Here is a 27,654-nt window from a genome sequence, read left to right as displayed (position 1 = left end):
CCGGGCCTTAACTACTGAGGCTGAAGGCAGAAGCAGACAGCACCCAGGGACCAAGGAAGTGAGCGAGGGCCCCTGGTGCGTGCACTCTGGCCGGCCTGCCTGCCTACACGTAACCTTGCTCCTGTGCTTCGACACCAGCCATGCTGCAGCACGGTATGGGAATGGCTGTGGGTGCCAGGCTGTGCTGTAAGCCACCTGCCTGGGAGACTGGCTGGTCAGTCCCTCTCGCTGGGCCCGGAAGCCAAGGCCCTTTCAGGCTGCACTCAGGGTTAAAAGTGCTAACAGCAGCATGGCCCGGCCCCCTTCCACACAGGGAACTGCTCTTCTGGCTGGTTTTCCCCCTAGACTTTGTTCTTGTGGCTTCCTTCCCAGGACCTGAGACCTCGGAGCCACTGCCCCAGCCCACCGGATTTCAGCCCCTCATGGGGTTGCTGATTCATCAGCATTGGTTAGCTTAGGAAAGGGGGGAAATCAGCAGATTACTGAAAAATAAGTAAAAACAACAAGGTGAGTGAGAGCTGGGCTGTGTGCTGCAGGGCCCAGGGGAGCGAGCGCCGTGCGGTGCCCAAGGAGCTCCCTGTCCTCTTCGTTCCGCACATCCCTGCTGCCTGGGCGTCTGCCCTGCTGAGCAGCGCAGCTCCCCTGGCACCAGCCGGCCTGCGCTGGCTGCTCCGCACCTGTGTGATTTGCAGTCCTGCTCAGGGCCCAAAGCAAACACCCCCCCACCTTGGAGTCTTTCGGTTCCAAAGTCCTGGTCAGGAATCTGGAGGGGATCTCCCCAGAAGGTGGCATACACTGCACCAAGCCCTATCCACTCTCTATGCTGGTCTCGTCTACACTAGGATTTAAGGCTGGGGGTCGGGACCTCTCAGGGGGTCACGAGGTTATTACATGGGGGGTCGCAAGCTGTCAGCCTTGACCCCAAACCCCGCTTTGCCTCCAGCGTTTATAATGGTGTTAAATATAAAAAAGTGTTTTTAATTTTGAAGGGGGGGTCGCACTCAGAGACTTGCTGTGTGAAAGGGGTCGCCAGTACAGAAGTTTGAGAGCCGCTGAAGGTGTGATGTTAGCACTGCTGCAGATTTTAATCGCCAGTTGAATGTGCTTAAGGCAAGGTGCCTCGTCTGTTCTAGACGTTTTAACCATGTTAGCTTCATGTCTGCTGTGGAGATGCGCAGCTCCGAACTCTTCCCCCGCCCCTCCCAAAGGTGCATGTGACAGTTCTCTGCCCAGCTCTCAAATCTCTAGGCCCCTGCAAATGGCCTTGGTGGCATTCCCAGAATCTGCACAGTGTGGTGTGCACGCCGCCTTGCTGATCGTTAGTGCAAGACTGGCTCTGCACACCCCTGCGGTTTCCAGTTGCTGCCTCCCTGGTTCGATTCTCGGCCGTTTACTCTTGGGCTCACAGCCACTGTTAGTCCATATGGCCTTGTTTGTATCCAAGCCAGTCTGAATTAATTTTGCAGCTGAGAATTTGAGCCATTGTGTCAAATGTTTTGTTGAAATCCATGTGTGTTGTATCTACCATTTCCCTTCCTCCACTGCTTCTATACTTTTAGGTAAAAAAATACATCACATCAGTTTTGTCTGGCAAGATTTGTTCTCCATGAAGCCCCAATTCCTCTCATTACCATATCACCATATGCCCAGTGGCTTTTGTATCTGTTGCATAGCAGTCAGGCTAACGCTCCTTGTTGGAATTGCTGTTCTCTGGGTCTAGAAGGAAGCTGCTGTCTGTACCCTTTGAGATGACTTGCTGGCCATGCAGTAAATCTATTGGCTAATATTCTAGCAGGTGGGAACGGTGTGGGCCGCAGGCCCCCGGGTTAGACTGAGAGCATCAAACCACCTGCCCCTTTTGACCAAGTGGGAATATTTTGTAATATTTTGGAGTCGTATTTGTGCCTCAGTTTCCCCTGTATTCTCCATTGTTACCCGGTGGGGTGGGAAAGGACGGTTGCTCTCAGGGCTTGGCACAGCTGCACCACGGTAGCACTTAAGTGAAGACGCTACTATGCTGACAGGAGAGCTTCTCTCGCCGGAGTAGGTAATCCACCTCCCGTAGAGGCAGTGGCAATGTTGGCGGAGAAGCGCTGTCTATGCCAGGGGGCTCAGGGGGGTGGATTATCCCTGAGTGACAGTTATACCCATATAAGTTTGTAGTCTAGACCTGATGCCTCAGGGCAGGCAAAGAGACAGAGGTGTGAGTGTCCCTAGTCTGGGCCGAGGTCTCGATATCAGTGGAGCGGCTGAGAAGACAATGGCGAATCCAGTCGCCAGGACATTGACACCTAGCAACCAAGGCCCAGAGGGCTGTGGCCTTCTCCGCCTCTCCTAGGGAGCTGAATAACAGTCTCCAGCTCCCGAGCAGAGGACTGGAGAGGAGGTGGGGAGAGCTGGCTGCTGGATGGAGTCAGGGCTCTCACCTGGGTCTGACCAAGGAGGAGAGACAGACGGAGCTTGAACCGAGAGGTCCCTGCAGCTTGGCTGGGCGCTGGGCTAACCAGACTGGACTGTGCTTTACCCTTCAGTTCTCTGTGCTACCCTCAGGCCTGCCTGGCCCATGTGCCAGCTAATGAATAAACCCGACTGTGGGACAGTGCTGTGTGAGTGTCACTGCCAAGGCTGGGCCAGGGGCATCTGTAGGAGTCTCCCTCAGGGACCCGCTGAAGGAGCTCATGGGGGGAAGCTGGGGGGCTGCAAGCCCAGAGGTGTCTAAGGAGGCAGTAAGCCGCACGGCCTACCCTGGAAGAAGATTGAGACCCCTAGGGGGTCTGGCACATCAGAGGGGTTCGTCCTAGAGACCGTTCCCAAGCTGGGGCCGTACACCAACCCTGTGGGTCCGTGACACCCTGTCCTCGCCCTCCCTCTCCTGCGGTGTGTGGATCGTGCCAGCTCGACTGATGGCAGAGTGGACTGGGCGAAGTGCATTAGTCCCCAAAGATGGGGGGGGAGGGGGGATGCAGGAAAGAACGAGCTGCAGAGGGGGCTTGGGGACCTTCTCCCCTCTAGGTCTCCTGGCAATGGCCACCAGGCCCTGGGAAACAAGTCGGAGTCTCCGGTGTGGGTTGCCCAAGGGGAAGCGTTGACAGCACTAACCCCTCTTCACACTGCTTGCGCCTGGCCCCTTTGGGGCAGACTCAGCAGAGAACAGAGAGCCTGGCCCCCAGCTCAGTGCCTTGGCCCTCAGAGGTGCTCTCCCAAGGGGTCGGGCAGCTTGGCATGTCCCGGGGGGGGGGGGGGAATGGGGCCCTTAGCTCTGCCGAGCCGTTGCTCCAGCTCTTGCAGTGTGAAATTGACATGAAAAGCCCCCCAGGAGGGACCACCCTGCAGCAGCTGTAAGGCCGGGAGCATCGCTCCGGACACCATGCTGCAGATGGCCGCCTGCAGGGTGTCACTTAGCCAGGCACAGGGGGTGCAGTGCTATCGAAACAAAAGGGTGTTTGGCGCTCCCTTGGCACCAGCTGCAGAGAGGGGAGACCTGGGCCCTCTCGGCTTTGTAAAGGGTCAGGCAGGGGGCTGGCCCCAGCCAAACAGTGCTGAGCCCCGCGGCACAGCCAGCCCTGTGTGGACGTGGCAGTAGAAGAGGGCTGCAGGATCTAAGCAGGGCCGTGGGGCAGGGGAGCGTGGCTGGTGGGAGGGGAGCGGTTGCTGAGTCTTGCCCTGTCGTTGATAAGCTTGGTGGAATTTCCTTGTCTGAGGGTGGTGCTGGAAGTGAGTCAGCCCCTGGCTGTGGGGATGGGTGGGTTGGCTCAGGGCCCCTTTCACCTGCTGTGAGAGTTTACTCCTGAATGGCTCTGCCCTGGTTCCAGAGCAGGAGGGATGGAGAAGGGGTAGGCCCGGGCTGGGAAATGCCATGGCGCAGGCTGCGCTGTTCCCGCTGGCAGCCCAGAGCAGATCAGGCCGATGGGCAGCGACGCTGAGGCAGCGTCTCACACCTGCAGGGGCGGGTGCGTCACTGAGCCCACTCCACAGATGAGGAAACTGAGGCACAGCTGCAGGAGGGGAATTGCCCAAGGCTATCGCAGAGGAGTGTGGAGACAAAGCCCATCTGAAGAGCCTGGGCTCAGATTGCCAGAGCGGGGGAGGGGGCGTGGCCTCTTAGGGGTCAGGGATCGTGAGGAGCATCAAGGGTGTGGGGCAGTTGGGTGGCTGCAGTGGGCACCTTGGGCTGACCCTGCTGTACTCCATCCACTGGACTTACCCACAGGCCAGGGCCATGGAGCTGCCCTCCCCGGGGTGTCTGACCATGGCTGGCCCTGGCTCCCTGCACCCTGGCACAGAGCTCTGGCCTTGTGCTGCTCACCACCAGGCAAAGGTTCCCGGTCCCCTCAGGCCAGTGCTGCATGGCGTGAACGCCTTGGCCCTGCTGCTCCAGCACAGAAGGGAGCGTGGGCACCTGTCTGCTCGAAAGCCCCACGGCTTGTGCTCTGCACTGGCAAGCAGGGGCCCTGCCCCTTGTCACCGGAGGGTGCTGAGGTGTGCGGTGGAGGCAGCGGGGGAGGGGCTCACTGGGGGGCCTGTCACAGGGGTGACAAGCACTGAAGGATCCCAGCCGATCTCCCTCACCCCTTCAGCAAACCCCTTCTAAGCCTGCCCTGGATGAGCTGGGAACCAGGGCTGGGGCTGGTAGGTTGGAGTCCTAAACCGAGGACATTGGAGCCAAGGCGCTGGTGCCTGACCCGCTTCCGGCCTCTGCTCCTAGTGTGTTTCCTTGAAGGTGTAGGACCTGCAGCACGAGCCTTTCTGTGACCGAGCCAGCAGGAGCTGCCCCCAGATGGGCTCTGCTCCAGTGCCCCCGTGAAAATGAGTGTGCCCTTGGGTCCCCGTGGGCATGAGTTCAACATGCTGCACCCAGCGGCAGGGGGAGAGCATGCCCCATGGCCCAGAGCCTGTTCCAGTGTCTGTGCCCAGCAGGTTGTCTGATGCAGCTTGCCATGCTGTTGGGGGTAGGGGAAGGCGGGGGGTTGCTGCCCTTTTGTCTGGCTTGTGCTTGGCTTGCGCTCGCATTGGCTAAGATGGGCTCCCAGGTGCCTTGTCTGTGCGTGCCTGGCTGCACCCCAAGCCCCATGCAGCCCCGGCTGGTGTTGAGTGGCATCCCTGTGTGACGTTCCCCTCTGGTGTTATCTGGACCGGTGATCCGCTAGGTCACTCCAGTCCTTAACTCTGGGAGCCAGCCTTACCCTGCCCTGCTGTGAGAACCCCCACTCCTGGGCTGTTCACACACAGCCTCTGGCATGTAAGCTGTTCCTTGGATTGTGCAACCGAATGACACTAGCCAATATCTCCGGTCCCAGACACAACCCTAGGAACCTTCTTCTTGCAGTGCCCAGTTATGCCAGCTGGACGCTGCAAGCTTATATGAGTTCATCAGTTTAACAAATAAATTGATCTGTACCAGGCTTGTTATCCCAAGGGGAGTCTCTGACGTGCTTCAAACCAAACGCACTGCTTCAGGTAGAATAAACAAACAGATTTATTAACTACAACGATAGATTTTATGTGATTCTAAGTCAAAGCATAACAAGTCAGATTTGGTCAAATGAAATAAAAGCAAAACACATTCTAAGCTGATCTTAACACTTTCAATGCCCTTACAAACGTAGATGCCTCTCACCACAGGATGGCTGGCTGCCCTTCAGCCAGGCTCTCCCCTTTGATCAGCGCTTCAGTCGCTTGGTGGTGGTGTCTGTAGATGGAGGTGGAAGAGAGAGGAAGAGCCTGGCAAACGTCTCTCCCTTTTATCATGTTCTTTCTTCCCTCTTGGCTTTGCCCCTTCCCCCCCGCTTCAGAGTCAGGTGAGCATCACCTCATTGCCGTCCTAAACTGACCACAGGAAGGGGGTGACTCCCTGGAGAGTCCAACAGATCCTTTGTTGCTGCCTAGGCCAGTGTCCTTTGCTCCTGTGAGGCTGGGCTGGGTTTGTCCCATCCATGCCCTGATGAGGTGTGAACTGCCCCTCTGCTCCTGGAGAGTTTTGCCTGGGCCTGTTTTAAGCCATGAGGACAGATTTTCAGCCTCATAACTATATACATGAAACTACAATCTATAACATTACTGTAACAACAGTTACTATAACATCACTATAACAACAATGCTCAGTGCTCAGAGCCTTCCGAAGACACCCGACATGACAAACTTTGCACTGGATACCACACAATCATTTTATAAGGATGAACTTGGGGGTACAGAACGTCACTGTCATGGAGTCCCCGGGCGATGCTCTGGAACTGCTCCCCACAAAGCCAGTCAGGACTTTGGGGAGCCTCCTCTCCCTTGGAGCAGACCGTCTTCAGGGCAAGAAGCTCACACGGCTTCACCTTCCTGGGTCTGACCTTGGAGCATTCAGCATATGCCCCTCTGTGCGCTTCCCACAGCGAGTCTGTCCAGGCGGGGTCCTGGGGAAGCCAGAGGGTCCTGCACGCACCTCCACTTCGCAGTCAGACGTGACTCTTAGCCAGCCAGTAAAACAGAGGTTTATTAGATGACAGGAACACGGTCTAAAACAGAGTTGTAGGTACAGAGAACAGGACACCTCAGCCGGGTCCATTTTGGGGGGCAGTGAGCCAGACACCCACGTCTGCACTCACTCCACGTCCCCAGCCAGCCCCAAACTGACTCACTCTCCAGCCCCTCCTCCTCTGGGCTTTGTCTCTTCCCCGGGCCAGGAGGTCACCTGATCTCTTTGTTCACCTTTAGCTATCCCCTTGCAGGGGGGAAGGGCCCCGGCCATTAGTTGCCAGGAGACAGAGTGTCGGCCACCTATGCACAGTGGCCCTTTGCTCTGCAACAATTACACCCCCTTATCCCACCACCTTGACTTAAGAACTGCATAGGGGAAACTGAGGCACCCACACAGTATTCAGAGAAAACATTATGAACATTCCCACTTTGTCACAGTCACACCCTGCCGTTCCCAGGGTCCGGGTGCCTGGCTGCACCCCGAGCCCCACACAGCCCTGGCTGGTGTTGAGTGGCGTCCTTGCCGTCAGCACATTGCCTGCTTTTACAGATGCTTCCTGTCCTCAGATTTTGCTTTCGTGTGGCAACCTGAGCTGCTCTGTCCCGGACACTGTGCTGTGTCATCCTCACAAGATGCTGACTCCCTGCTCAGACTCTGCACTGTGCTGTTCCCCTTCCGTGCACCCCCTTGTTCTCACGCTGCGGTTCCCTCCTGCACGGGCTCCCCAGGGCTCCGAAATGCAGCAGTTCGTCCCCTTTCTCTGTACCCATCCATGGAGGTCTGAGATCATGAAGGACTCTGCCCCCGGCCCCTTGCTCTCATCCCCTCCCTTCTCCAGCTGCCTGACAGCCTTCCCCGTCCCACTTTCCCTGCAATTCCCACCTTTCCGAGCACGACCTTTGCTACCCCGTCCTCTGCAGCAGGAGCTGCTGGTAATGAGTTTGCCTGGTCTGGTTAGCAGCTCTGACGCTTCGTTCCTAGGCCCCCTCTGAGCTCTTGGCTCTACTTTCTGCTCCCAGGAACTGATCAGTTCCAGCGCAATGAGGTTGTTCCAGCCCTCTTCCCCGAGACCTCAATCTGTGACACAGCTACCTAAAATTATAAATTAATAGAGATATCCCATCTCTTAGAACTGGAAGGGACCTTGAAAGGTCATCAAGTCCAGCCCCCTGCCTTCACTAGCAGGACCAAGTACTGATTTTGCCCCAGATCCCTAAGTGGCCCCCTCAAGGATTGAACTCACAACCCTGGGTTTAGCAGGCCCATGCTCAAACCACTGAGCTATCCCTCCCCCCAAATACCTCCTGTGTATTAGCGGGAGAGAGCAAGTGTGGCCCCTCTCTTGGCTTCCCTGGGCTTGGATTTTCACTTACTGAAGGCAGGGTCTCCAAGTCTTGCGGTATTGGGTGTTTTCTTAAAGCCCCAGCTCCTGGAGTCAGGTGATTACATGCAAACCTCAGTTTCCATTTGTGACAAAGTGAGGATTTTTTGTAATATTGTGTGTTCCCCGGTCTCCCCATGTGCTGCATTGTTACCTAGTGGGTGGAAAGGGACGGTTTGCTCTCAGGGCGGGCTAAGACACAGGTGTGAATGACGCCCAGCTGTCTGGGTCTTAGGTCCCATATCAATGGAGCTCTTGCAAACACAATGGCAGATCCAATTCCCTGGTCATTGACAGCTGGCACCCAAGGACCGTGGATGGCCCCACCTCTCGGCAGGAAGCCGAGCAGCATTTCCCCAGCTGGAGAACAAAGGGCGGGGGGTTACGTGTGGGCTCTGAAGCAGTCGAGGGGGAACACCGGATTCTGACCAAGGAGGGTGGACAGACGGAGAGAGACGGAGTTTGAACCGAGGGGTCCCTACAGCTTGGCTGCGTGCTGGGCTAACCAGACTGGACTGTGCTTTACCCTTCAGTTCTCTATGCTACCCTCAGGCCTGCCTGGGCCATGTGCCAGCTAACAAATAAACCCGACTGTGGGACAGCGTTGTGTGAGTGTCACTGCCAATGCTGGGCCTGGGGCATTAGTCCCCGAAGACTGTACATGTCTCCCTCAGGGTCTCCGTGGGACTTGCGGCTGGAGCTCACGGGGGGCTCGCCTGGAGGAAGACGAGGGGTCTGGCCCACTGAAGGGCTCCTCCTAGAGACCGTTCCAGTGCTGGGGCCTTAGCCCTGACCCTGTGAATCCATGACTCCACTTTTAAAAGAGTCTCTAGCCTTCCTGGTGCTGGAGAGAAGCTGGAGAACGTGACCCATGTAGCTCAGAGAGCAGAACACAGCTCACCTCACCCCTCCAGTTCTCCCTTGTTAAGAGTCGGGGGGCTGCCTCTGGTCTGTGCATGCTGGGATTGGCCATGGGGGAAGGATATCCCTGTGGCTCAGATAACTGCTGGCCTCCTGCCTCTGACCCCCAGTGGGTTCCCCCAGGCCGCGGGCCATGGGCGTGCAGCCTCCCCTGCGTGTTCCCTGAGCTGTGCCCGGGGAGGCTGTAATGCTCCTGTCCAGGTGACCCGCTCTGCTCCACAGAGCCTGCCGGAAATCCTCAGGCCCCTCCCCCCTGCACCTCTGGGGGAGGTTGGGGGTGCTCGCTCAGCATTCGTGTGTAAGATCAGGAGGTTCCTGAGATGCTACCCTCTGCAGGAGCCAGCCATCGGCCCTAGCCGGGTATCTGCAGCAGCGGGCAGGAAGCCTCCTGCAGCAGGGGCCCTTGTATGGCTGGTGGAAGGGGGCTTCCCCAACATGTGTGTCTGGCAGGAAGATCTGGCTGTGAGTAAGAGGCTGGTGGGCAGCTGACGCTGGGCTCCTTCCCCTTTCGGCTGGTGGGAGCTGGACTCCAGGCTGACGCACTGCAGGAAGGGGAGCTGTGCTGCTTTTCTGGTGACTTGGGCCTTGGGAAGATTCTGGGCTACTGCAAACCCCAGGACAGAGCAGGTCCACGCAGGGGCTTGCAGGGTCCCTCCTCCCTCTCTCCTGCCCCTGGTGCTCTTGGGATGAAACAGCGAATCTTCCTACCCCGCATCCAGCCCTCTGCTCCCTGGCTGCCTCTGCACAGCTCTCCTCACCTTCCTTTGGGCAGGCGCGTTTCTCCCTAGACCCCTCTGGAGCTCTGGCCCCGAGGTGCAGGTACATGGGGGATGGCGCAGTGCTGTATGTGGGTGACGGGCGAGTTACAGCCCCCCTCTCTGAAACGCCTGCCTGCACCCCCTTCCCCCGGGCCAGATCCCCTTCCCTGGCACTCATTTGCCTGCTTATCTTGACCACTTCCCAGGCTCTGAGGCCGGCCTGGGACTCCCCTGCGCAGAGACAGCTGCTCTGTTGGTTTGGGGGTGTGCAGCACCAGAGCTGGAACCTGGGTCTGGCCTGGCCTAGTGTCACAGAGTGTGGGGGAGACCAGGCCCTGCGCCCCCAATTCCTGCGATTCACCATGACTCTCAGCCAGCCAGTAACACAGAAGGTTTATTTAGATGACAGGAACACAGTCCAAGACAGGCCTTGCAGGTACAGACAACAAGACCCCTCTGTTAGGTCCATCTTGGGGGGGGGGGCAGGGAGTCCAGAGCCCCATCTGGGCTCCCCTCCATTTCCCCAGCCAGCTCGAAACTGAAACTCCCTCCAGCCTCTCACTCAGCCTCCCCCCGGCTCCTCCCCCGCCTTTGTTCAGTTTCCCGGGCAGAGGTGTCACCTGGCCTCCAACCCCCCTCCTGGGTTTTCATGTTACCTGCTCAGGTATCCTCCCTGAAGGAAAGTCTCCCACACCCAATGCAGACAGTCCCAGCAACACTCCCCTGCAACCTTCCCAGGTCAATACTCCCCACTCAGCATTCAAAGACCACATTAAGAACAGTCCCACTTCGTCACACCTGGAGGCCGCGGCCTCGCTTGCTGGGCCTGCGCCGCGGGCTGGGTGTGTGCCAGACGGGAGGCGCCCCCGGGCTTGTGCTGGAATTCCCCGGGCGCCCTCCATGGAGGCTCGCTAGCTCCAGACAGAGGGGGCAAAGTTTCCCTACCCTTGCTCTGCCCTGGCCTCTTCTCCTTGTTTGGCTCCAAGGAGTCACTCGAAAATCCCCAGGTGCTGATGCCAGCAGCAGCTGTGTTAGCCTGGCTGTGAGTCAGTGGGAGCGGCTGGCCCGGGGAGGATCCCGGGAGCCTCGGGCTCTGTGCCAGCTGCACTGTGTCTTGGTGTCCACTCCCGACTCTCAGTGATTGACCCGCTCTCACCGGGCCAGCCAGACCCCGCTGGGGGAACGCGCAGGCCTGTCTGGGAACCCCCCTCCCCGCGTGGGGAGGCCTGCAGAGCCAGGGCCCATGCCAGCGGGGTCAGGCTGCCCCGGCCAGAGGCGAGCGTAGGCTGGGCATTGCTCATGTGCAGAGGGGCTGGGCATGGGCTGCACCTGCCTTCGTGCGTTTGGAAGAGCCAGTGCCCTGCCCCAACGCGTCCTTCAGATGCCACAACGGGCCCCTGGGCGGCTCTGCCCAGCCAAGAGTCCCCAGGCTGCACAAACGCTAGGGAGCAGTTCAGCCACTGGGCGTCTGTCCGCTCCCAGCGGGGTTCCCAACAGGCCAGGGCGGGACAGGGAGGAGAATCCCGGATCCAGCTAGAATCGCAGGGGTCTGAGGGCGGGGGGATGGAATTACCCCCAGAGGTGAGTCCGGGCAGGAGACGGGCTGGGGCCCTGGGAGAAGGGCTAAGAACATAAGAATGGCCATACTGGGTCAGACCAAAGGTCCATCTAGCCGAGGGGTTTCTAGGGGCCAGGGGTGGCTCCGCTGGGAGTTTTACATCGCTGGAGCATGGGCGGCCGCTCCGGACTGGCACGTTCTCAGGGGAGAGGAGCCTCCCTGTGGTTTCAGAGATCCAAAGTCAGGAGGGACCCTTATGCCCATCTGGTCTGGCCTGCATAGCCCAACCATGGAACCGCCCTGGGCAGATTCCTGGGCTGTTTGGGCCAAGTCTTGAAACGTTTTTCTCAAAACGTTTCTTTGGACACAAATCTGACATCAGGAATCATAATACTCAAAAAACAGTGGGAGAACACTTTAACCTGTCTGGCCGTTCAATGACAGACCTGCGGGTGGCTATCTTACAACAGAAAAACTTCAAAAACAGGCTCCAACGAGAGACTGCTGAGCTGGAATTGATATGCAAACTAGACACAATCAGCTCAGGATTGAATAAGGACTGGGAATGGCTGAGCCATTACAAACATTGAATCTATCTCCCCTTGTAAGTATTCTCACACTTCTTATCAAACTGTCTGTACTGAGCTATCTTGATTATCACTTCAAAAGTTTTTTTCTCTTACTTAATTGGCCTCTCAGAGTTGGTAAGACAACTCCCACCTGTTCATGCTCTCTGTATGTGTGTATATATATCTCCTCAATATATGTTTCACTCTATATGCATCCGAAGAAGTGGGCTGTAGCCCACGAAAGCTTATGCTCTAATAAATTTGTTAGTCTCTAAGGTGCCACAAGTACTCCTGTTCGTTTTTCTTAAGAGGCTTTGCCATCCTTGCTGGCCCGGGGCACCTCGTGTAAGGACTTGGGGGCGGGCACCACCCTGGCTGGCAGTGTGCAGGATTCCCAGCCAGGTGCCCAGCGAACCAGCCAGGGGCCGAAGTGTCTCAATGTGGAATTTGGCTCCCCCCTTACAGCCCGTTTGCCGTCTGGGCTCTGTGTCCCGGGAAGGCAGATTCCCAGCACAGAGGGCGAGCAAGGGAAGGGAAATAATCCCCCTTCTGCTGCCCCCGCCCTCGAGCCCAGGGAGCTGGCGCTGGGCCTGATGCACAGGTGCTGGAACTAGGGGTGCTGGGGGTGCACCCCCTGGCTCGAAGTGGTTTCCATCACACACAGGGTTTACAGTTTGGTTCAATGGCTCTCACCACCCACACTATAGAAATTGTTCCAGGGCCATTGGCCTGATGTGCTGAGGTACCCATGGCCTGCAGCTGCAGCTGGAGCCTTGGAGCCTTGAAGCAGCCCCCCAAGCCTGCCGCCCTCCCCCCAGCTGCTCCCTGGGCTGTGGAGTTTGCAGGTGCCCAGGTTGGGAGCAGCGCCCGCGGCATGGAGCGTCTCCGCCGTTGCTTTGCAGAGCACCTGGGGGTCTATAGGTGCCTGGCGCTTAGTGCTGGGAAGGGATTCCTGGGGCGGGGGGCTCCCATGGGATGAGCTCAGCGTGTGTGCAGAGCAGTGATTCAAGGAGGAAGGGTTTTCTTCATTCGGTTAGTAACTTCCTCCCAGTCACTCTTGCAGACTGTGGTGTGAGATGAAGCAACCGGCCCCATTTCTCATCCCTGGGTTCCCACACTGTGTTTGGAGGGGGAGGAGGGTTCCTTGCCAGGTGCAGCCGGCACTGGCCTGCTCTCTGCCATCGCCCCACTGCTGGGGAGGGCTGCCATGGCTCTCAGCTGCGTGGAAAACCACGACTCCTGCAGCAATCCTGGCTCATCTGCACACAAGGATGGGCTCTTTGGCTTGCAGGTGTTGGACACCTGCTGCCAACGGTCCCCCCGGCCCTTAAAGGGGGAGGGATAGTTCCCCGGGGGCTGTGCGTGGCTGGCGCGTAATGAGCTCTTGGACCCGTTCCTCTCCACCCCCCGGCCCCCTGGCAGTGCCCCGTGTCGGCCAGGGCCTGGCACAGGTGTAAGCAACTGGACCTTGCGGGGTGAGGCTCAAACCCATCAGCCGAGATGGGGGGCTGCGGGAACAGCTCGGCTCCCCTTAGGGCCCCTGGGGGAAAGCCAGGAAAATCCCTCAGGCTGCAGCTGGGCCGCACCCGCCCGACTCAGGCCTGAGGAGGAGGATGGGGCCTGCAGAGACTTTCCTGTGTGGAGAGTGACCCAGCTGGGAGCCTTCTGTCACAGAGTCCCCGGGCGATGCTCTGGAACGGCTCCCTACGAAGCCAGGCAGGACTCTGGGGAAGTCTCCTCTCTGTGAGCAGACTGTCTTCAGGGCAAGAAGCTCACACGGCTTCACCTTCCTGGGTCTGACCTTGGAGCATTCACCATCCTCTGCCCCTCCGTGCACTTCCCACAGCGAGTCCGCCCAGGCGGGGTCCTGGGGAAGCCAGAGGGTCCTGCACCCCCACTTTGCAGTCAGACGTGACTCTCAGCCAGCCAGTAAAACAGAGGTTTATTCGATGACAGGAACACGGTCTAAAACAGCTTGTAGGTCCAGAGAACCAGACCCCTCAGCCGGGTCCATTTTGGGGGGGGAGCGAGCCAGACACCCACGTCTGCACTCACTCCACATCCCCAGTCAGCCCCAAACTTAAATTCTCCAGCCCCTCCTCCTCTGGGCTTTGTCCCTTTCCGGGCCAGGAGGTCACCTGATTCCTTTGTTCTCCAACACCTTTAGCTATCACCTTGCAGGGGGGAAGGGCCCCGGCCATTAGTTGCCAGGGAGACAGAGTATCGGCCATTTATGCAAACTGGCCTTTATCCCACCACCTAGAGACTTAAGAAATGCATAGGGGAAACTGAGGCATCCCTACAGTATTCAGAGGAAACATTAAGAACATTCCCACTTCATCACACCTTCAGCTTAGGGCGGGGCCAGCTCCAGGGCAGCTGGGGCGTGGGCCCCCACTCTCAAGGCGGGAGGGAGCGAGGGACCCTCACCGCAGCTGACAGACTGTCTCACACAACTAGCCTGCGGGCTGTGAGGCCGCAAGATCTCTCTGGGGCCAGTAGCCCAGAGGGGTTCCCTGAGGGTACCAAGAACAGCCAGCGCCAAACCATCCTGCCTGGGGCGCGAGCCAGCCTCTCCCGACGGCACAGGAGGGGCCTTGCACCAGCCTCACAGGCAGCTGCCACTGGCCCCTCTTGGTGAGAGGGCAGCAGACAGACGGTCTCTGGGCTGCTCCAGCCTGGCCACCCCGATGCTCCAAAGTCCTGGTCAGTGGGGCCTGAGCTGCCTCTCGGCCACCACCTTCCTTTCCCTCCTTTGCCCTGTTCGCTTTCCCCTCCGTCACTCGGTTCCCACCAAGTGTAAACAGCGACCCACGGCCGAGGCGTCTGCCCCCTTGGCCAGGGTGGAGGGAGGGCCGTGACGCGCCGTGCAGCCGGCGGGGCAGGGAGTGGGGCTGGGGGATCAGTCGTTACACGTGGGAAAGGCCCACGGAGCCTTGCGCCGAGGCAGCATCTGGGCCACGTGCTGGGCTGACCTCTGGCTCTGCGCCAGGAGGGCACACTCGCTGGGGCCGGAGCCTACCTGAGTCTGTGCTGATGAAACGACACGTGGGGAAAAGTGACCTGCAAGAAAAGGGGCTGGCCGGGGGGAGGGGTAATCTCTGCCCCTTCCCCCAGGGCGCCGGCCAGCCTGTCCCTGCGCGGGCGTGAGGGAGGGGAGACTCCCGCAGACCACCCTGGGGAGCCTGCCCAGTGCTGGTGACACAGGAGGCCTGGCCTGACCCGTGGGTCTTGGATCTTGTGATTTTGTTCAGGGGCCCCAAGGGGGTCGGCGGCAAAGGACTGTGGGAGCCGTGGCCTGGTGGCTCTGCACTGGTGCAGTGCACGTGTGGGCAGCTCCCTTCCCTGTACCACAAAGCACCATAGTCAGCCATGCCTGGGCACGCTGCTCCACCTGAGCGTGCCCCCCACCCCTCCCATAGGGCACCGTTTCCTGGCACAAGAGACCTGCTCCTTCCTCTGAGGCAGCTGGTTCTGGCTGCGGCCGAGGCAGGCGGCTGGGCTGGACGAGCCATGGGGAGCTGGACGGGCATCCTGAGGGCCTATAAGTCAAAATGTTCTTACGAAATAGGTCACTGGGGGACCGGTATCTGGAGCCCCCTGCATCAAATTACCCCAAACGTGCCCCACAAGCTGCCCCCTTCATGCTGCCCTGACAGGCCAGTTTTCGGGTGGATCTGACTATGCACGTGGGTCTATGAGGTCTTTGCAGGTTCCACTCTAAGCAGCAGTGCTAACTTGGGTGTCTCCCCACTTCAGGGGGGTCTCTTCTCTGCTCGTTTTACCCCCACGGAGCTGGGCCAAGGAACAGACACCTGGCCCCAGTCCCGCCCCGAATTCAGGCAGGGCCTGGGGGCGGAGCTGTTGCCCCAAACCCATTTGGGAGAACCAGGTTCGGGCAGCAAAACTTTGTGTTGACTTTCAGAGGCCGGGAGCGTCCCAGTGCCGAAGCCTGGGGAGGAGGCCCCGGTGTGCCGCTTGCCAGCTGGGCGGCCCCGGCACCGCATTGGCACGGAGGAGCCTGTCCAGCCCCTCCCCCGCTGCTCTTGCCTCACAGGATGTCCTGCTTCCTGCGGGCCGTGTTTTGGTAAACAAGGTGTTGAAATAGTTAAAGAGCTGAGCAAAGCCCCAAGGGCCTGAGTCACCTCGGCTGGGAGAGGGGCTGAGTGACTCACCCCCCTCCACAGCATAAATAACAGCTGGCAGCTCTGCACGGCACAGAGCGGCAGGGCAGCCGGGTACCCAGAGACAGACAGACAGCCCAGCAACTTCAGCCCAGCAACTTCAGCCCACCGCCTCGCCATGGGGCTCACTCTCCTGGCCCCGCTAATGGGGCTCCTGGCCCTGAGCTGCTGGGCTGCACCACTCCACTCCAAGCCCCAGGCTGTGATCACTTTCCCGGGGGAGCTGGTCAGTAATCGGACGGATCTGCAGCTTGCAGAAGTGAGTAAGGGCTGGGACCCCCAGCAGGGCATCCCTGAGGTGCCCGGTGCCTGTGCAGCGGGTCGGCTGTTAGGACAGTGGGCTCGTGGGTCCCCTGCCAAGACGAGCCCAGTGACCACTCTCAGGGCCTTGGCTGTCTCCCCTGATCCATGGCAAAGGAGGGATGGGGGCGAGCAGGCTGGAGGGCTGCACCGTGAGCCTGCTCTCATGAGAGGAGGGGGGTGTCCTGGAAGCAGGGCCGGGGAAAGCTGGGAGTCTCCTTGGGAATGGGGAGGGATGGGTCACTTTCCCTCTGGTTAGCCTAGCTGGTCCTGTCCTGGCAGCAGGCACTGCCAGTCCTGCCCGGCGCTGCCCGCCCCTCTGACCATCTCTCCTTTCGTAGAGCTACCTGCTGCGCTTTGGCTATACGGAGTCCGAGGGGCAGAGCCGCAGCAGGCAGCTGTCCATGGCCAAGGCGCTCAGGAGGATGCAGAAGCAGCTGGGCCTGGAGGAGACGGGGGAGCTGGACGCCAGCACGTTGGAGGCCATGCGAGCCCCTCGCTGCGGCGTCCCCGACGTGGGCAGATTCCTCACCTTCGAAGGAGACCTCAAGTGGGATCACAATGACCTCACTTACCGGTGAGCCCCCACCCGCCCCCCAGGCCACTCCTGGACTTCAAAAGACCAGCGATGCCCCACAGACAGGGACTGCACCTGGGGGCAGGGAGGGAGAGCCCTGGCCCCAGGCCATGCAGGCTGATTTTACAGCTGCAGCTCTGACTAAGCAGTAATGTCCTCCAGCCTGCTTGGGCTGAGGTCCCCGGCAGGCCCCCTGGCCTAGGGAGGCCCAGGCCGGAGGGGGGGGGTCGCAGCGGCTCTGTGCCATGGCACAACTGGGCTCTGCTGGCCACCGTATTGGGCTGGAGCACCTGAGGCCTTGGACTGAGTCCCGTGAGTGCAGCAGGTCCCCTGTGTGTCTCGGGTGTCCCCTCCCTGCGTGGTTAGTTGCGGCTGGGGGGTTACTCTGGGGCACCTGAGCCCTGCGGGTCTGACCCTGTGCGGCTTCCTCCCTCCCCACCCCCACCCCGGCAGGGTAATAAACTACTCCCCAGACCTGGACGCCTCTGTGATAGACGATGCCTTTGCACGAGCCTTCAAGGTGTGGAGTGACGTGACCCCGCTCACCTTCACCCGGCTGCAGAGCGGCGAGGCCGACATCATGATCCAGTTTGGCACCGAGGGTGAGCCCCTCTCTCAGGGCAGGTGGGTGGGGTGCGGGGTGCCTGCGGCAGGGCTCGTGAGGGGGCCAAAGGGCAGGCACGGGGGGAGGTTTCCTGGGTTATACTCGCTCATTACACCTCCTGTCAGCCCCTGACAGCATGGTGTTTGCTGGGCGCGTGGGCTGGCATGTGTGGGGTTTGTAGGGGGGGTCTGGCCATCTCCGCCCTGCTCTCTCTGGGCAGATGGGGCTTTCAGGAGCCAGGCGGATGGCTGACTGTGGGGTTCTGTCTCCAGAGCACGGTGACGGGTATCCGTTTGACGGGAAGGACGGACTTCTGGCCCACGCTTTCCCCCCTGGCAAAGGGGTTCAGGGAGATGCCCACTTCGATGACGACGAGTTCTGGACGCTGGGAACAGGGATAGGTGAGGCCAGACTCCAGGGTCGCTGCCTGGCTGGGGAACCCACCCTCCCACTGGCACTAGCAGCAGCCCCTGAACCACACCCCTCTTATCTCCCCACCAGTGGTGAAAACCAGCTACGGGAATGCCAACGGGGCCGCCTGCCACTTCCCCTTCACCTTCGAGGGACAGTCCTACTCCACCTGCACCTCAGAGGGGCGCTCCGATGGGCTGCCCTGGTGCGCCACCACCCCCAACTATGACACGGACAAGGTCTACGGCTTCTGCCCCAGCGAGCGTGAGTACCAGCGCGTTGGGGCAGCCCTGAGGCGGGACCCCGGGCAGGGAGGATATCGGGGGGGCAGGTTCCCTGGCACTGGGGGTGGAGGGGTTGCTGTGAGTCCAGAGGCCCCTGCCTGGCGGAAACGTTCCAGCGCTCTCTGTATCTCTCGGGTAGTTCTCTACACCTATGACGGCAACAGCGATGGTGCCAAGTGCGTCTTCCCCTTCATCTTCGAGGGGAAGTCCTACGATGCCTGCACCACAGACGGGCGCTCTGACGGCTACCGCTGGTGCGCCACCACCGCCAGCTTCGACCAGGACAAGAAATACGGGTTCTGCCCCAACAGAGGTACTGGGGGGCGCAGGGCGGGACTGTTCGGGCAATAGCCGTGTCAGCTGATGGGGTGCTCCCCTAGGGCACAGCACCTCCCCCGGCCCTGCTGCGCTCTGCAGGAGTCTCTTCCCTTGGGTACCATTGGAGGGCTGCAGCTGGGCGCTTTCCCCATCTGCCCAGGGGCCTCTTCCAGCCCTGTAACCTGGACGCCTCTCTTGCTTAGCTGGGCCCTGCTTCGGGCTGTCAGTACTCCTGCCCTGCTGCGAGTGCATGGCCCAGCGGCCAGCGTGCAGCCCCACGGCATCCTCCACGGCATCCTCCGCCCTGGCCAATTGCACAGAAAGCCTGAGATGGGGCTGGATTTGGGAGCCCCCGGCTCACTCACCCCTGGCTCATGCACTTGGCACTTGCTGGCCTTGGCCTCTTTGCCCAGGACCGTTTGGCGGGAGGGTTCTTGCCCTGGGGCAGGCGCATGAGCTGGGCTAGCACCAGACTCCTCAGAAGCCAGGCCCTTGCTGCCCTCCCCATACTCTGTGCCCCCTGCCCTCTGGGGCCCCCCAGTGAGTCTGTGTTTGCAGAGGCAGCTGCCCCAGAGGATGTCTCCTTGTTCAGAGGGGCCCAGGCAGCCTAGGGGTGCCCCCCCCCCCCCGCCCCGCCAGGGCGCTGGAGTCTTGCTCACCTGGCTGGTTTTGTGTTGCAGACACAGCTGTGATTGGCGGGAACTCCCAGGGCGACCCGTGTGTGTTCCCGTTCACCTTCCTGGGCCAGACGTACAGCGCATGCACCAGCGAGGGGCGGCAGGACGGGAAGCTCTGGTGTGCCACCACCAGCAACTATGACACCGACCACAAGTGGGGCTTCTGTCCCGACCAAGGTACGGCTGCTCCCTGGGCCCCAGGCCACCCACCTCTGCCCCGCACAGGGCCCTTTCTAGGAAGCAGTCACGGACCCTGGCCTCAGCCCAGCTACAGCTGCTGCACCTCAGCCCCCTGGGGCATTTGTTTGCAGCAGGTGGCTGGTCAGGGCTCTCTGGATTGCAATGTGGGGCTGGCTGGGGGTGGGGCATCAGACCCCGGGGTCGGGCGGGGCTGGCTGGTGTGGGGGGCATCAGACCTCCAGGACCAGTGGGGGAAGGCTGGGCCAGGTGTCGGACCCCCGGGGCCAGTGGGGGCCGGCTGGCAGCTGGGGGGTGGGCGTCAGACCCCCGGGGCCGGGCGGGTCTGTCTGGACCCTGACAGCTGTTCTGGGGTTTCAGGTTACAGCCTGTTCCTGGTTGCTGCCCATGAGTTCGGCCATTCTCTGGGCCTGGACCACTCGAGTGTCCGCGAGGCCTTGATGTACCCCATGTACAGCTACATCAAGGACTTCTACCTGCACCCAGACGATGTCAGCGGCATCCAATTCCTCTATGGTGAGCAGGTGCCCTGAGCCCGGGCACGGGCAGGGGTGGGTGGCAGAGCAGGGCCATGGGCAAGGTGGGCAGCAGGACAGGGGTGGGCGGCAGCGCAGGGCCGCGGGCAGGGGTGGGCAGCAGGACGGGGTGGACGGCAGGGCAGGGCCGCGGGCAAGGCGGGCAGCAGGACAGGGGTGGGTGGCAGGGCAGGGCCACGGCACGGATCCTGGAAAGAGAAATGGCCCCAAATTGCACATGTCACTGGCTCAGCGTTTCCATCAGTATTCATGGAGATGCCAGTTTCTATGGCAACCCTGACTGCTCCATGCCAATGTAGCAGGGATGCATGACAGGCTGCAGCCCATGCTCGGGAGCCATGCCTGGGTCTCTGAGATCTCCCCTGCCCCTCCCTGTCAAGGGTGGCGTCCGCTGCAGGAATTGGGTGCCAGGGCACACAATGGGAGCCCGTCAAGCTCCCCACTGCTCCAGACAGGCTTGTTCCAAGCCCAAAGCGCTGGCAGCGTGACCCACGTGGTGGCAGCAGGAGCCGGGGCCTCTGGCTCACAACCTGCGTGGGGCCTGTCCCAGCTGTGCCGCTCTGCCCTGCTGGGGCCCCGGTATCACCTGCCCCGCCAGCAGATGGGCCCCTCTCCTGTGGCTTTGGCCTTATGTTCCTTCCCGTCTCCCAGGCCAGGGCTCTGGTCCTGCACCAACGACCCAGGCGCCAGACATCCCTGACCAGGCAACCACGCAAGCCGCGGACACCACAACCACAGCAGAGCCTGACACAGCCACGGATGACGACTATCCCTTGCCAACTGAGCCCAGCCCTGTGGACCCCAGCAGTGATGCCTGCAAAGTGAATTCCTTCGACGCCATCACCGAGATCAACGGGGAGCTGCATTTCTTCAAGGGCGGGTGAGCGAGCCCTGCGGCTTGCGGCGGGGGTGGGGGGCATAGGGATGAGGGGAGCCCAGACCTTGGTATCTACATGGGCATTTAATCCTGGAGTCGCCCCTGCTCCCAGCCGAGCCGTTCCCAGCCCTCTGCTGATGAAGGGAGTCAGTGGGGCCCCCTCTCCCCTAGAGTGTGACCCCCATGTCTGCTGCAGCAGGGCCGAGCTTGGCAGGGGGCTCTGGGGGTGGAGGGGCACTGGGGTTCACCCCCATGCTACCGGCATGACACTGGGATCTTGCACCCTCAGGAATTACTGGAAAAGCTCCGTATCCCGGAAGGGGGCGATTCAGGGCCCATTCCGGATCTCGGCTACATGGCCGGCGCTCCCGGCTCTCATCGACGCTGCCTTCCAGGACCTGCTCACCAAGAAGCTCTTCTTCTTCTCGGGTGAGGATTGGGACCTGCCCAGCTTGCCAGGACCTCCCGGCCCCCTACAGACCCACTGCCTGGTGCCCTGGGCATCCCTCACTGGAGGCCTGGCCTGGCCCCTGCTGCACTGATGCTGGGTTCTTGCCTCGGCTTCCCCACACTCACCCTGCCCTGCCGCAAGCCTGGGGGCTGCTCAGGGCTGGCTGCTGCATGGGGGGGTCAGTCAGTGCCAGCATCTGCCCCAGCGCCTCTCTCTGGGGGCCACCAAGCAGCTTGGGACGGGGCCGAGCTGGTCACTAGAGCCCTGGGCACCCTGGAGTGGGGGGAGGGGCCCAGTGGTCATTCTCGTAGTGACCGACTGAGGGACTGGTCCTTCCCCAGCCTGGGCTGCAGCTCCGTGCCCTGCCACTCTGCTCCCTCTGGGGGGCTCGCTGGACTGTGGTGCCCGTGCGTGGGCTGAGTGGGTGCATGTTCTCCCGCGGCTGGGGCTGTCTTGTTAGCACCGTGTCTCTGTGGCAGGTCGGCGTTTCTGGGTGTACACGGGCAGCAGCGTGTTGGGCCCCCGCGGGATCGAGAAGCTGGGCATCGGTAAGGAGGCAGAGCGGATCTCAGGAGCCCTGCAGAGGGGGCGCGGCAAAGTGCTGCTCTTCAGTGGGGAGAAGTACTGGAGGTGAGTGAGTGCGAGGTCGGTGCTGGGCCGACGGGGACGGGGGGGCGATTGGGTTCAGGGAATTCGCTCGTTTCCTGCCCCTATGACAGAGGCCCACATAGGCAGGGCCCCATGTCCGGGTCTGTGGGCGCCTGAGCCAGCGCTGCTCTTCTCCCCACAGGCTGGACGTGAAAGTCCAGAAGGTGGACAAGGGCTACCCACGTCTCACTGATGACACCTTTGCTGGCGTGCCCCTCAATGCCCACGATGTCTTCCTCTACCAAGGTGAGAAGGGTTCTGGGCTCTGGGACGCGGGGCCTCTCTCTGGGCCGAGATGGACCTGAGTGCGGGGCCCTGGCTCTGCGGAGCCGGGCGAGGGAGCTCTCCATGGCACCTTGGCACTGCCCTTAGGCTGCCAGGCCCTGTACCTGGGCACAGGCCGATCCTGCGGCTCTAGGGCCGGCCCCTCCCCACCTCCACCCCCCAGTCTGACCCTCCCCTGGCTCTGGAAGGATCGGCTGGTGCCACGAGCCCAGGGCCGGGGAGTCCTGGGGAGACAGCGCCCCCTTCTCTGCCTGAGAGCTGCTGCGCTCCCCACCCAGCACTCTGCTCTTGCCCTTGGCTGCGCTATCCAGGGCCACTTCTCCGGAGTGAAATGGGGGGGCAGGCGGGGCTGGTCTCTGGGGCCCCGTGGCTGGGTGATGGTTCGCTGAGGCCTGGCCTGGTGGCTCCTTGTCGCTGCCATTCGAAGACACTAGAGCCTGTGGCTTCGGAGCCCTTTGGCTGGCTCCAGGAAGGTGCTGGGCCTGGGCCGCACACGCTCTCTGGGACATTGCCCTGAGCCGGCCGAGCGCTCAGCTGGGCTGGGGAGTGGGGGCTGCGCGTGGCTTCCCCGGAGCCTGGGAGCAGGCAGGTCCCACAGCTCCTCCTTCATGCTAACCCCTTCCCTCTGCATTCCTCCCTGGCCCAGGAAAGTACCACTTCTGCCAGGACCGTTTCTACTGGCGAATGACCCCGCGCTACCAGGTGGAGCAGGTGGGCTACGTGAAATATGACATCCTGAACTGCCCGGAGCAGTAGGGCCCAGGCGGCTTCACCAGCACCAGAGCCAACTGGCGCCTCTCCCCGCCAGTCGCTCGTTCATCCCTGCACCAGAGCCGGCTGCACCTCTCCCGCCAGCCGCTCGTTCATCCCTGCACCAGAGCCGGCTGCACCTCTCCCGCCAGCCGCTCGTTCATCCCTGCACCAGAGCCGGCTGCACCTCTCCCGCCAGCCGCTCGTTCATCCCTGCACCAGAGCCGGCTGCACCTCTCCCGCCAGCCGCTCGTTCATCCCTGCACCAGAGCCGGATGGCGCCTCTCCCCGCCAGCCGCTCGTTCATCCCTGCACCAGAGCCGGCTGGCACCTCTCCCCGCCAGTGGCTCTTTCATCCCTGCAGACTCTTGGTTTTTGTTGTTTCATTCCGTGTGGCAGCCCCAGGCCGGCAGGGGAAGTGGAGGAGTTGGCACGTGGAATCTCTGCCCAGGGCCTGCCTTCCAGCCCCAGGTGGGTCCAGGGAGGGACGGGCCCTGCTTTCCAGAAACTCTGGGCAGCAGCTCTAATGGGACAGGGCAAACGAGATCTAGAGGCGACAGCCTCTGGGAGCTGTAATATCCTGGTCCCGCCAGCTGCATCCTGGGTGGGGTGGGGGGAACAGGATGCTTTAGCTAAAGGCTCTTGTCCCTGGCCCGGGTCTCTGCGGGTGGCGGCCCCCCGCCTGCGTGTGCTGCACGGATTGGTTTGCCTGGTGCAAACTGCTCAGAGATTTGTAAGCGACTTTGTCTTTTTCCGAAGTTGATTAAGTCCGTGTCTGTCTGTCTGGGTTTGCTCAGGAGCTGGTGCCCGCGCACTGGGGGCCTGGCGGGTGCCACCGGCCTCAGTGGGCGCAGGGAGTGCTGGGCGCGGCCCTCGCTCTCTCTCCTGTTGCCATTTTTGTACCTTGCACATTTTTAATAAAGAGAATCCTGGAGAAACATGGCGTGTGGTGCTGCTCTGTCTGTCCATCCATCCACCCAGAGCTGGCTGGGGGCGGGCACCAGGGAGGGTGGGGGCTGGGAGAGTGTCTCCCGTGTCCTGGGGCCGGGGCTTCCAGGCCTCTCCTCTCCGGCACCATGGTCCCCCTGCGGTGGGGGGATGCAGAGAGTGCAGGGAGTGTCGGTGTGGGGCTGGGGGCTGCACCACAGGTGAAGGTGGCATGTTGCTGTGGGGAGGTGGATGGGGGTGGCCTAGAGATGGGGCAGGGGTGGGGGGCCATGGTGGGGGCTGCAGCATGGCCACCCCAAGCATCCCCGGCTCAGGAGAGACTCCAGAAGCTTCCGCAATTGGCCTAAAAATCAAGAGATTCACCCCAAATCACCAGGGTTTATTTTCTCATTGGCTGTTGAGGGTTGTTCCCCACCCCCCAATCTCTGCCCGATCGTTTCAGGGTCACAGTTCAGCTCCGCTGGGCATCCAGCCCCAGCTCAGAGGGACTCTACCCAACATCGCAGAGTGTCGCCCTCCCAGCACCACCCCGACACCAGCCCTCTCCCGTCCTCCCATCTGCCATGCCCCTCTAACGTCTCCTGGTGCCCCTACCCCCCGGTTTTACTCCTTCCCGCCTGCCCCTGCATGCTCCCTGTCTCCTGGCAGCGGCCTGCCCTGGTGCAGGGCCGGCATCCCGGCCGCATGGATCTCCGCCCCCCCGCACTGCACAGGAAATTGGCCTGGAGGGTTTCAAAGTTCTAGCAGGCCTGAGACCCCGACCTGTCTGCAGCCGCCGTGCCCTGGCTGGGGGTGACATGTTCAGAGTGACCCAAGGGGCACAGGGTGAATCGCTATCACCTGCTCACAGTGCGAGGGAGCCACTGGGGGAAACTCGCCCACCAGCGCCTCGCTTCTGGCTCCGCAAGCCCCACTCCTTCCTTCTGCTGGCTGCCAATCTGCAGCCCAGCCCTTAGGCTCCCGGAGTGAGTCCTTGGAGCAGAGCAAAGTTCTCTGGTCTAGAGTCTGACTGTCCCCACGTGGCTGGGCTGGGGCGGTCGTTCTCACGGGCTCTCGCTGCGGGGAGCTCTGAGTGCCACCCCAGGCACCAGCGTCACCCCCTGCAGCTTTGGCCACAATAGTCTACGAGTGACAGTTTCAGTATTTCCCGCACATCCAGCCTGCACTAACCAGACAGCCAGCAAGCTGTTGGCTTTCAGCTGAGGCCCCACCCGGCCCCTTGGTGCCCTATGGCGACGCTGGAGCACAGAGGGGAAACAGGCCTTTCTAGGCAAAGCCCTGCATCTACACACGTAGCTGCAGACCCCCGTCCGTTGCCAGCCTGGGGCGCCTGGGTCACACCGGGGACTGGCTTGCAACCAGCAGGCTCCCATTGTGTACAGGCCTTTCTGGGCCCTGGCCAAGTCTCTCACACCACATGTTTGGGGCCAGGCACAAGCCCTGGTGCGTTGCACATGAAGTGAGTATCACACAGGGTTGCACATGGCCATGCTGTGTACATTGCACGCCAATACGCCTGTATGGTGTGTTCACGCCTGAGTCCGTGCTGTGCACGGACCAGCACTACCCAGCCTGCCAGGACGGCGGCTCATTGGTGCCCTCTAGAGGTGAAGCAGGAGGATTAAGGCTGTGCTGCTAGGGGCTGCCAGGCTTATTTGCATATGGTGTTCTCTGCCTCCCCCTATGGGTGATAGGGGAAAGTTGAGGGCTGATGTGATTTGCATACTCATCAGAGAGGCATGGCCAGATGCCCAACGCTGCCCCAGCCGCACGTCCCTCCCTTGCACCCTCTGGAGCCGGGTAAATTTTGCTCCAGGGCCAGAGGGCTCTTAGTGGGGGTCCAGAGTGAGCAGCCAGGGGCTGAATTGGTGGGGAATGCAGCCACCCTCAGCAGGAAGCCAGTGGTCCCAGCTTTGGTCTCAGGACCCGAGGCTCCTCAGAGTAGGATTGTCTGGGGGGTGGGTGCCTGGGAGCAGGTAGAGTGGGGCCTGGATGTTCCCGTAGAAGGTGTTGCTCCAAGCTCGATGTAGCTCCTGGGGGTAGGTGTTTGGGGAGAAAAAGGAGGTTGTACTTGCCTGTGGGGCAGTTCATATGGACCAGCAAGGTGGGGGTGGGGCCCTGAGTAAAGGATAAGGCTGAGATGGGGGAAGGGGAAGGTTTGCAGAACAGAGAAGTCAGGCTGAGGCTCTGAGGTGCTCGTGCACCCCACGTGGGCCTGGGAGGTCTCATCCTCTTGGCCCTGGGATGAGGGCCTTCAGGCCTGTGCCCGCTGATCACCATACAGCTGGTGCTCTGCTCAGTCTTGGCTGCAGAGCAAACGGGCGCGAAGGCTCTGGGGGCGAATCCCTGCCCCACGCCAGTCCCGTGGAGTCACCTCCTCTCACACACACACCCCGCTCGTGTCTTGCAAAGTCCCTTTATGGAAACCTGGCCAATGGCGTCCTTGATGTCACACTGTCACCATGGAGACAGATGCTGCCACAAATGCAGGCGCATCTCCACTCTGCTGAGCCCTCTCCCATCGGCCTTCCCCCCCCCCCCCCCCCCAGGCGTTACAGACACGCGGCCCAAGGAGCCCAGTCAGGACTGGGGGTTTCCTGGTGACGTTGGGCAAATGAGAGTGGAGCCTGAGCGCATCTGCCCCCCTCCTCTGCCCAGCTGGGGTTAATCTGACCCTCATGCACCACGCGGGGCGGGATGGGGCTGGAGCTGTAATTCCAGAGCTCACCCTGGCCCTGGGGCCACCTAACGAGCAAAATGCCGCAAGCCAGGCCCTGTCCCCCAGCCCGACGGAGAAGAGCTGAATCGTGAGCGGCCCGGGCCTGGGGGAGCCCCTGAGCCGGTGGGTTGGACCCTCTCCACTGACCCCCCCGAGCCATGGCTGCCCCACTTGTCTCCTCATTGCCTCCCACCCCGCCCCCTGCTCCAGCTGCTGAGCTCCTTGCCCTGACCACAGTGCCTGCAGTGCCCAGCAGGGCTGGCTGGTGGGGAAGTCCAGGCCATGGGGCACTGCGGACTCAGGGGCCCCAGAACGGAGCCCGACGCCAGGCCCTGCCCAGACACGGCGGGTGCTGCTGCTCTAGCTCGGACCCCTCAGCGGGGCTGCGGGAGCCCTGGGAAGAGTCTGGCTTGGCTCTGGCCGGGGAGCCTGGGTCCCAGGGGATGGCTGGGCTGTGTGGCTCCTGTGCGCAGGCTCCGCGGTCCCCGTGGGGATGGCAGTGCCGGGGCCTGTGCAGAACAGCGCCAGGAGGGCACTAGGACCTTGGCAGCGGCTGAGGGAGAGCCGCTCTGTCTCTTCAGCCGGTGCCTCGGCAGCCACTTGTGGAGACAAGAGGCTGGAGCCAGCGAAGCGCTCGCCTGCCACTGCTGGGGCATGAGCCAGAGGTTCACCGTCACGGCCCTGCCCCGGGAGGAGGGGGCCCCCTGCCAAGAGGCAGCTGCCGCTCTCCATGGAGATGCCGCCCCCCTGCAAGGGGCCCAGCCTGGCAGCCTCTCCCGAGAAGACAGCAAAGGTAAGTGATGCTCGGCGGGCACGGTGCGGGCACCCCGGGGCAGCACAGAGGGGCTGGCTGCTACAGTGACCTGCCAGGAGCCCTCCCAGTGGGGGGCAGGGACGGTGCTGGGCTGGGGTGGGCGGGGCTGGCTGCCCCACTGGGGCAGTGGGGCAGCGGGCTGCACCAGCAGCCATGTCTGAGAGGAGCCGGGTTCCTGAGGCTGTGACTGGCGCCTGACCGGGCTCTGGCCCTGGCAGCCTTTGACGTGGCCTGGCCAGTGGCTTGGAGCAAAAGTTGCTGCTGTGACTGGAAAGAGGGAACGTGCCTGTGGGTCCCGTGGGGGCTGGGCTCCGCTCTGGGGAAGGGCGCTAGGCAGGGAGATGGCTGGTTGCCCCGGGTAACCTTTGGCTCTCTCCAGAGGAGCCGGGCACTAGTTGCCTTCCATCCCTGCCCGCTGGGGAC

General features: G+C 61.5%; 2 protein-coding genes across 2 annotated transcripts in view; both read left to right on the top strand.

Moving 5' to 3' along the window:
• Window positions 1–15,879: 15,879 nt before the first annotated feature.
• Window positions 15,880–23,680, top strand: MMP9 (matrix metallopeptidase 9). Its single transcript, XM_065414195.1, has 13 exons — window positions 15,880–16,093; window positions 16,476–16,711; window positions 17,165–17,313; window positions 17,588–17,716; window positions 17,817–17,990; window positions 18,150–18,323; window positions 19,009–19,182; window positions 19,564–19,719; window positions 20,391–20,619; window positions 20,906–21,045; window positions 21,547–21,697; window positions 21,858–21,961; window positions 22,647–23,680. Exons 1-13 carry the CDS (start codon window positions 15,953–15,955, stop codon window positions 22,754–22,756), a joined length of 2,067 nt encoding a protein of 688 aa, XP_065270267.1. The 5' UTR covers window positions 15,880–15,952; the 3' UTR covers window positions 22,757–23,680.
• A 3,391-nt stretch (window positions 23,681–27,071) lies between these two features.
• SLC12A5 (solute carrier family 12 member 5) overlaps window positions 27,072–27,654 on the top strand; it is a 98,393-nt gene continuing 97,810 nt past the window's right edge. The window contains exon 1 of the mRNA XM_065414915.1: window positions 27,072–27,210. Within this exon, the coding sequence (XP_065270987.1) occupies window positions 27,072–27,210 (139 nt within the window). The remainder of the gene's footprint in view (window positions 27,211–27,654) is intronic.

This window comes from Emys orbicularis, chromosome 12 (genome assembly GCF_028017835.1).
Source record: "Emys orbicularis isolate rEmyOrb1 chromosome 12, rEmyOrb1.hap1, whole genome shotgun sequence".
In the NCBI taxonomy this organism is placed as follows: Eukaryota; Metazoa; Chordata; order Testudines; family Emydidae; genus Emys; species Emys orbicularis.
Note: the sequence above shows the minus strand (reverse complement) of the source record. Positions and strands in the feature narration are given on the sequence as shown.

Coding starts and splice junctions, on each gene's coding strand:
- MMP9 (XM_065414195.1), top strand. CDS start 15,953: ATGGGGCTCACTCTCCTGGCCCCGCTAATGGGGCTCCTGGCCCTGAGC. Junction 17,717..17,816: donor GACGCTGGGAACAGGGATAG/GTGAGGCCAGAC, acceptor TCTCCCCACCAG/TGGTGAAAACCAGCTACGGG. Junction 19,720..20,390: donor CGGCATCCAATTCCTCTATG/GTGAGCAGGTGC, acceptor CCCGTCTCCCAG/GCCAGGGCTCTGGTCCTGCA.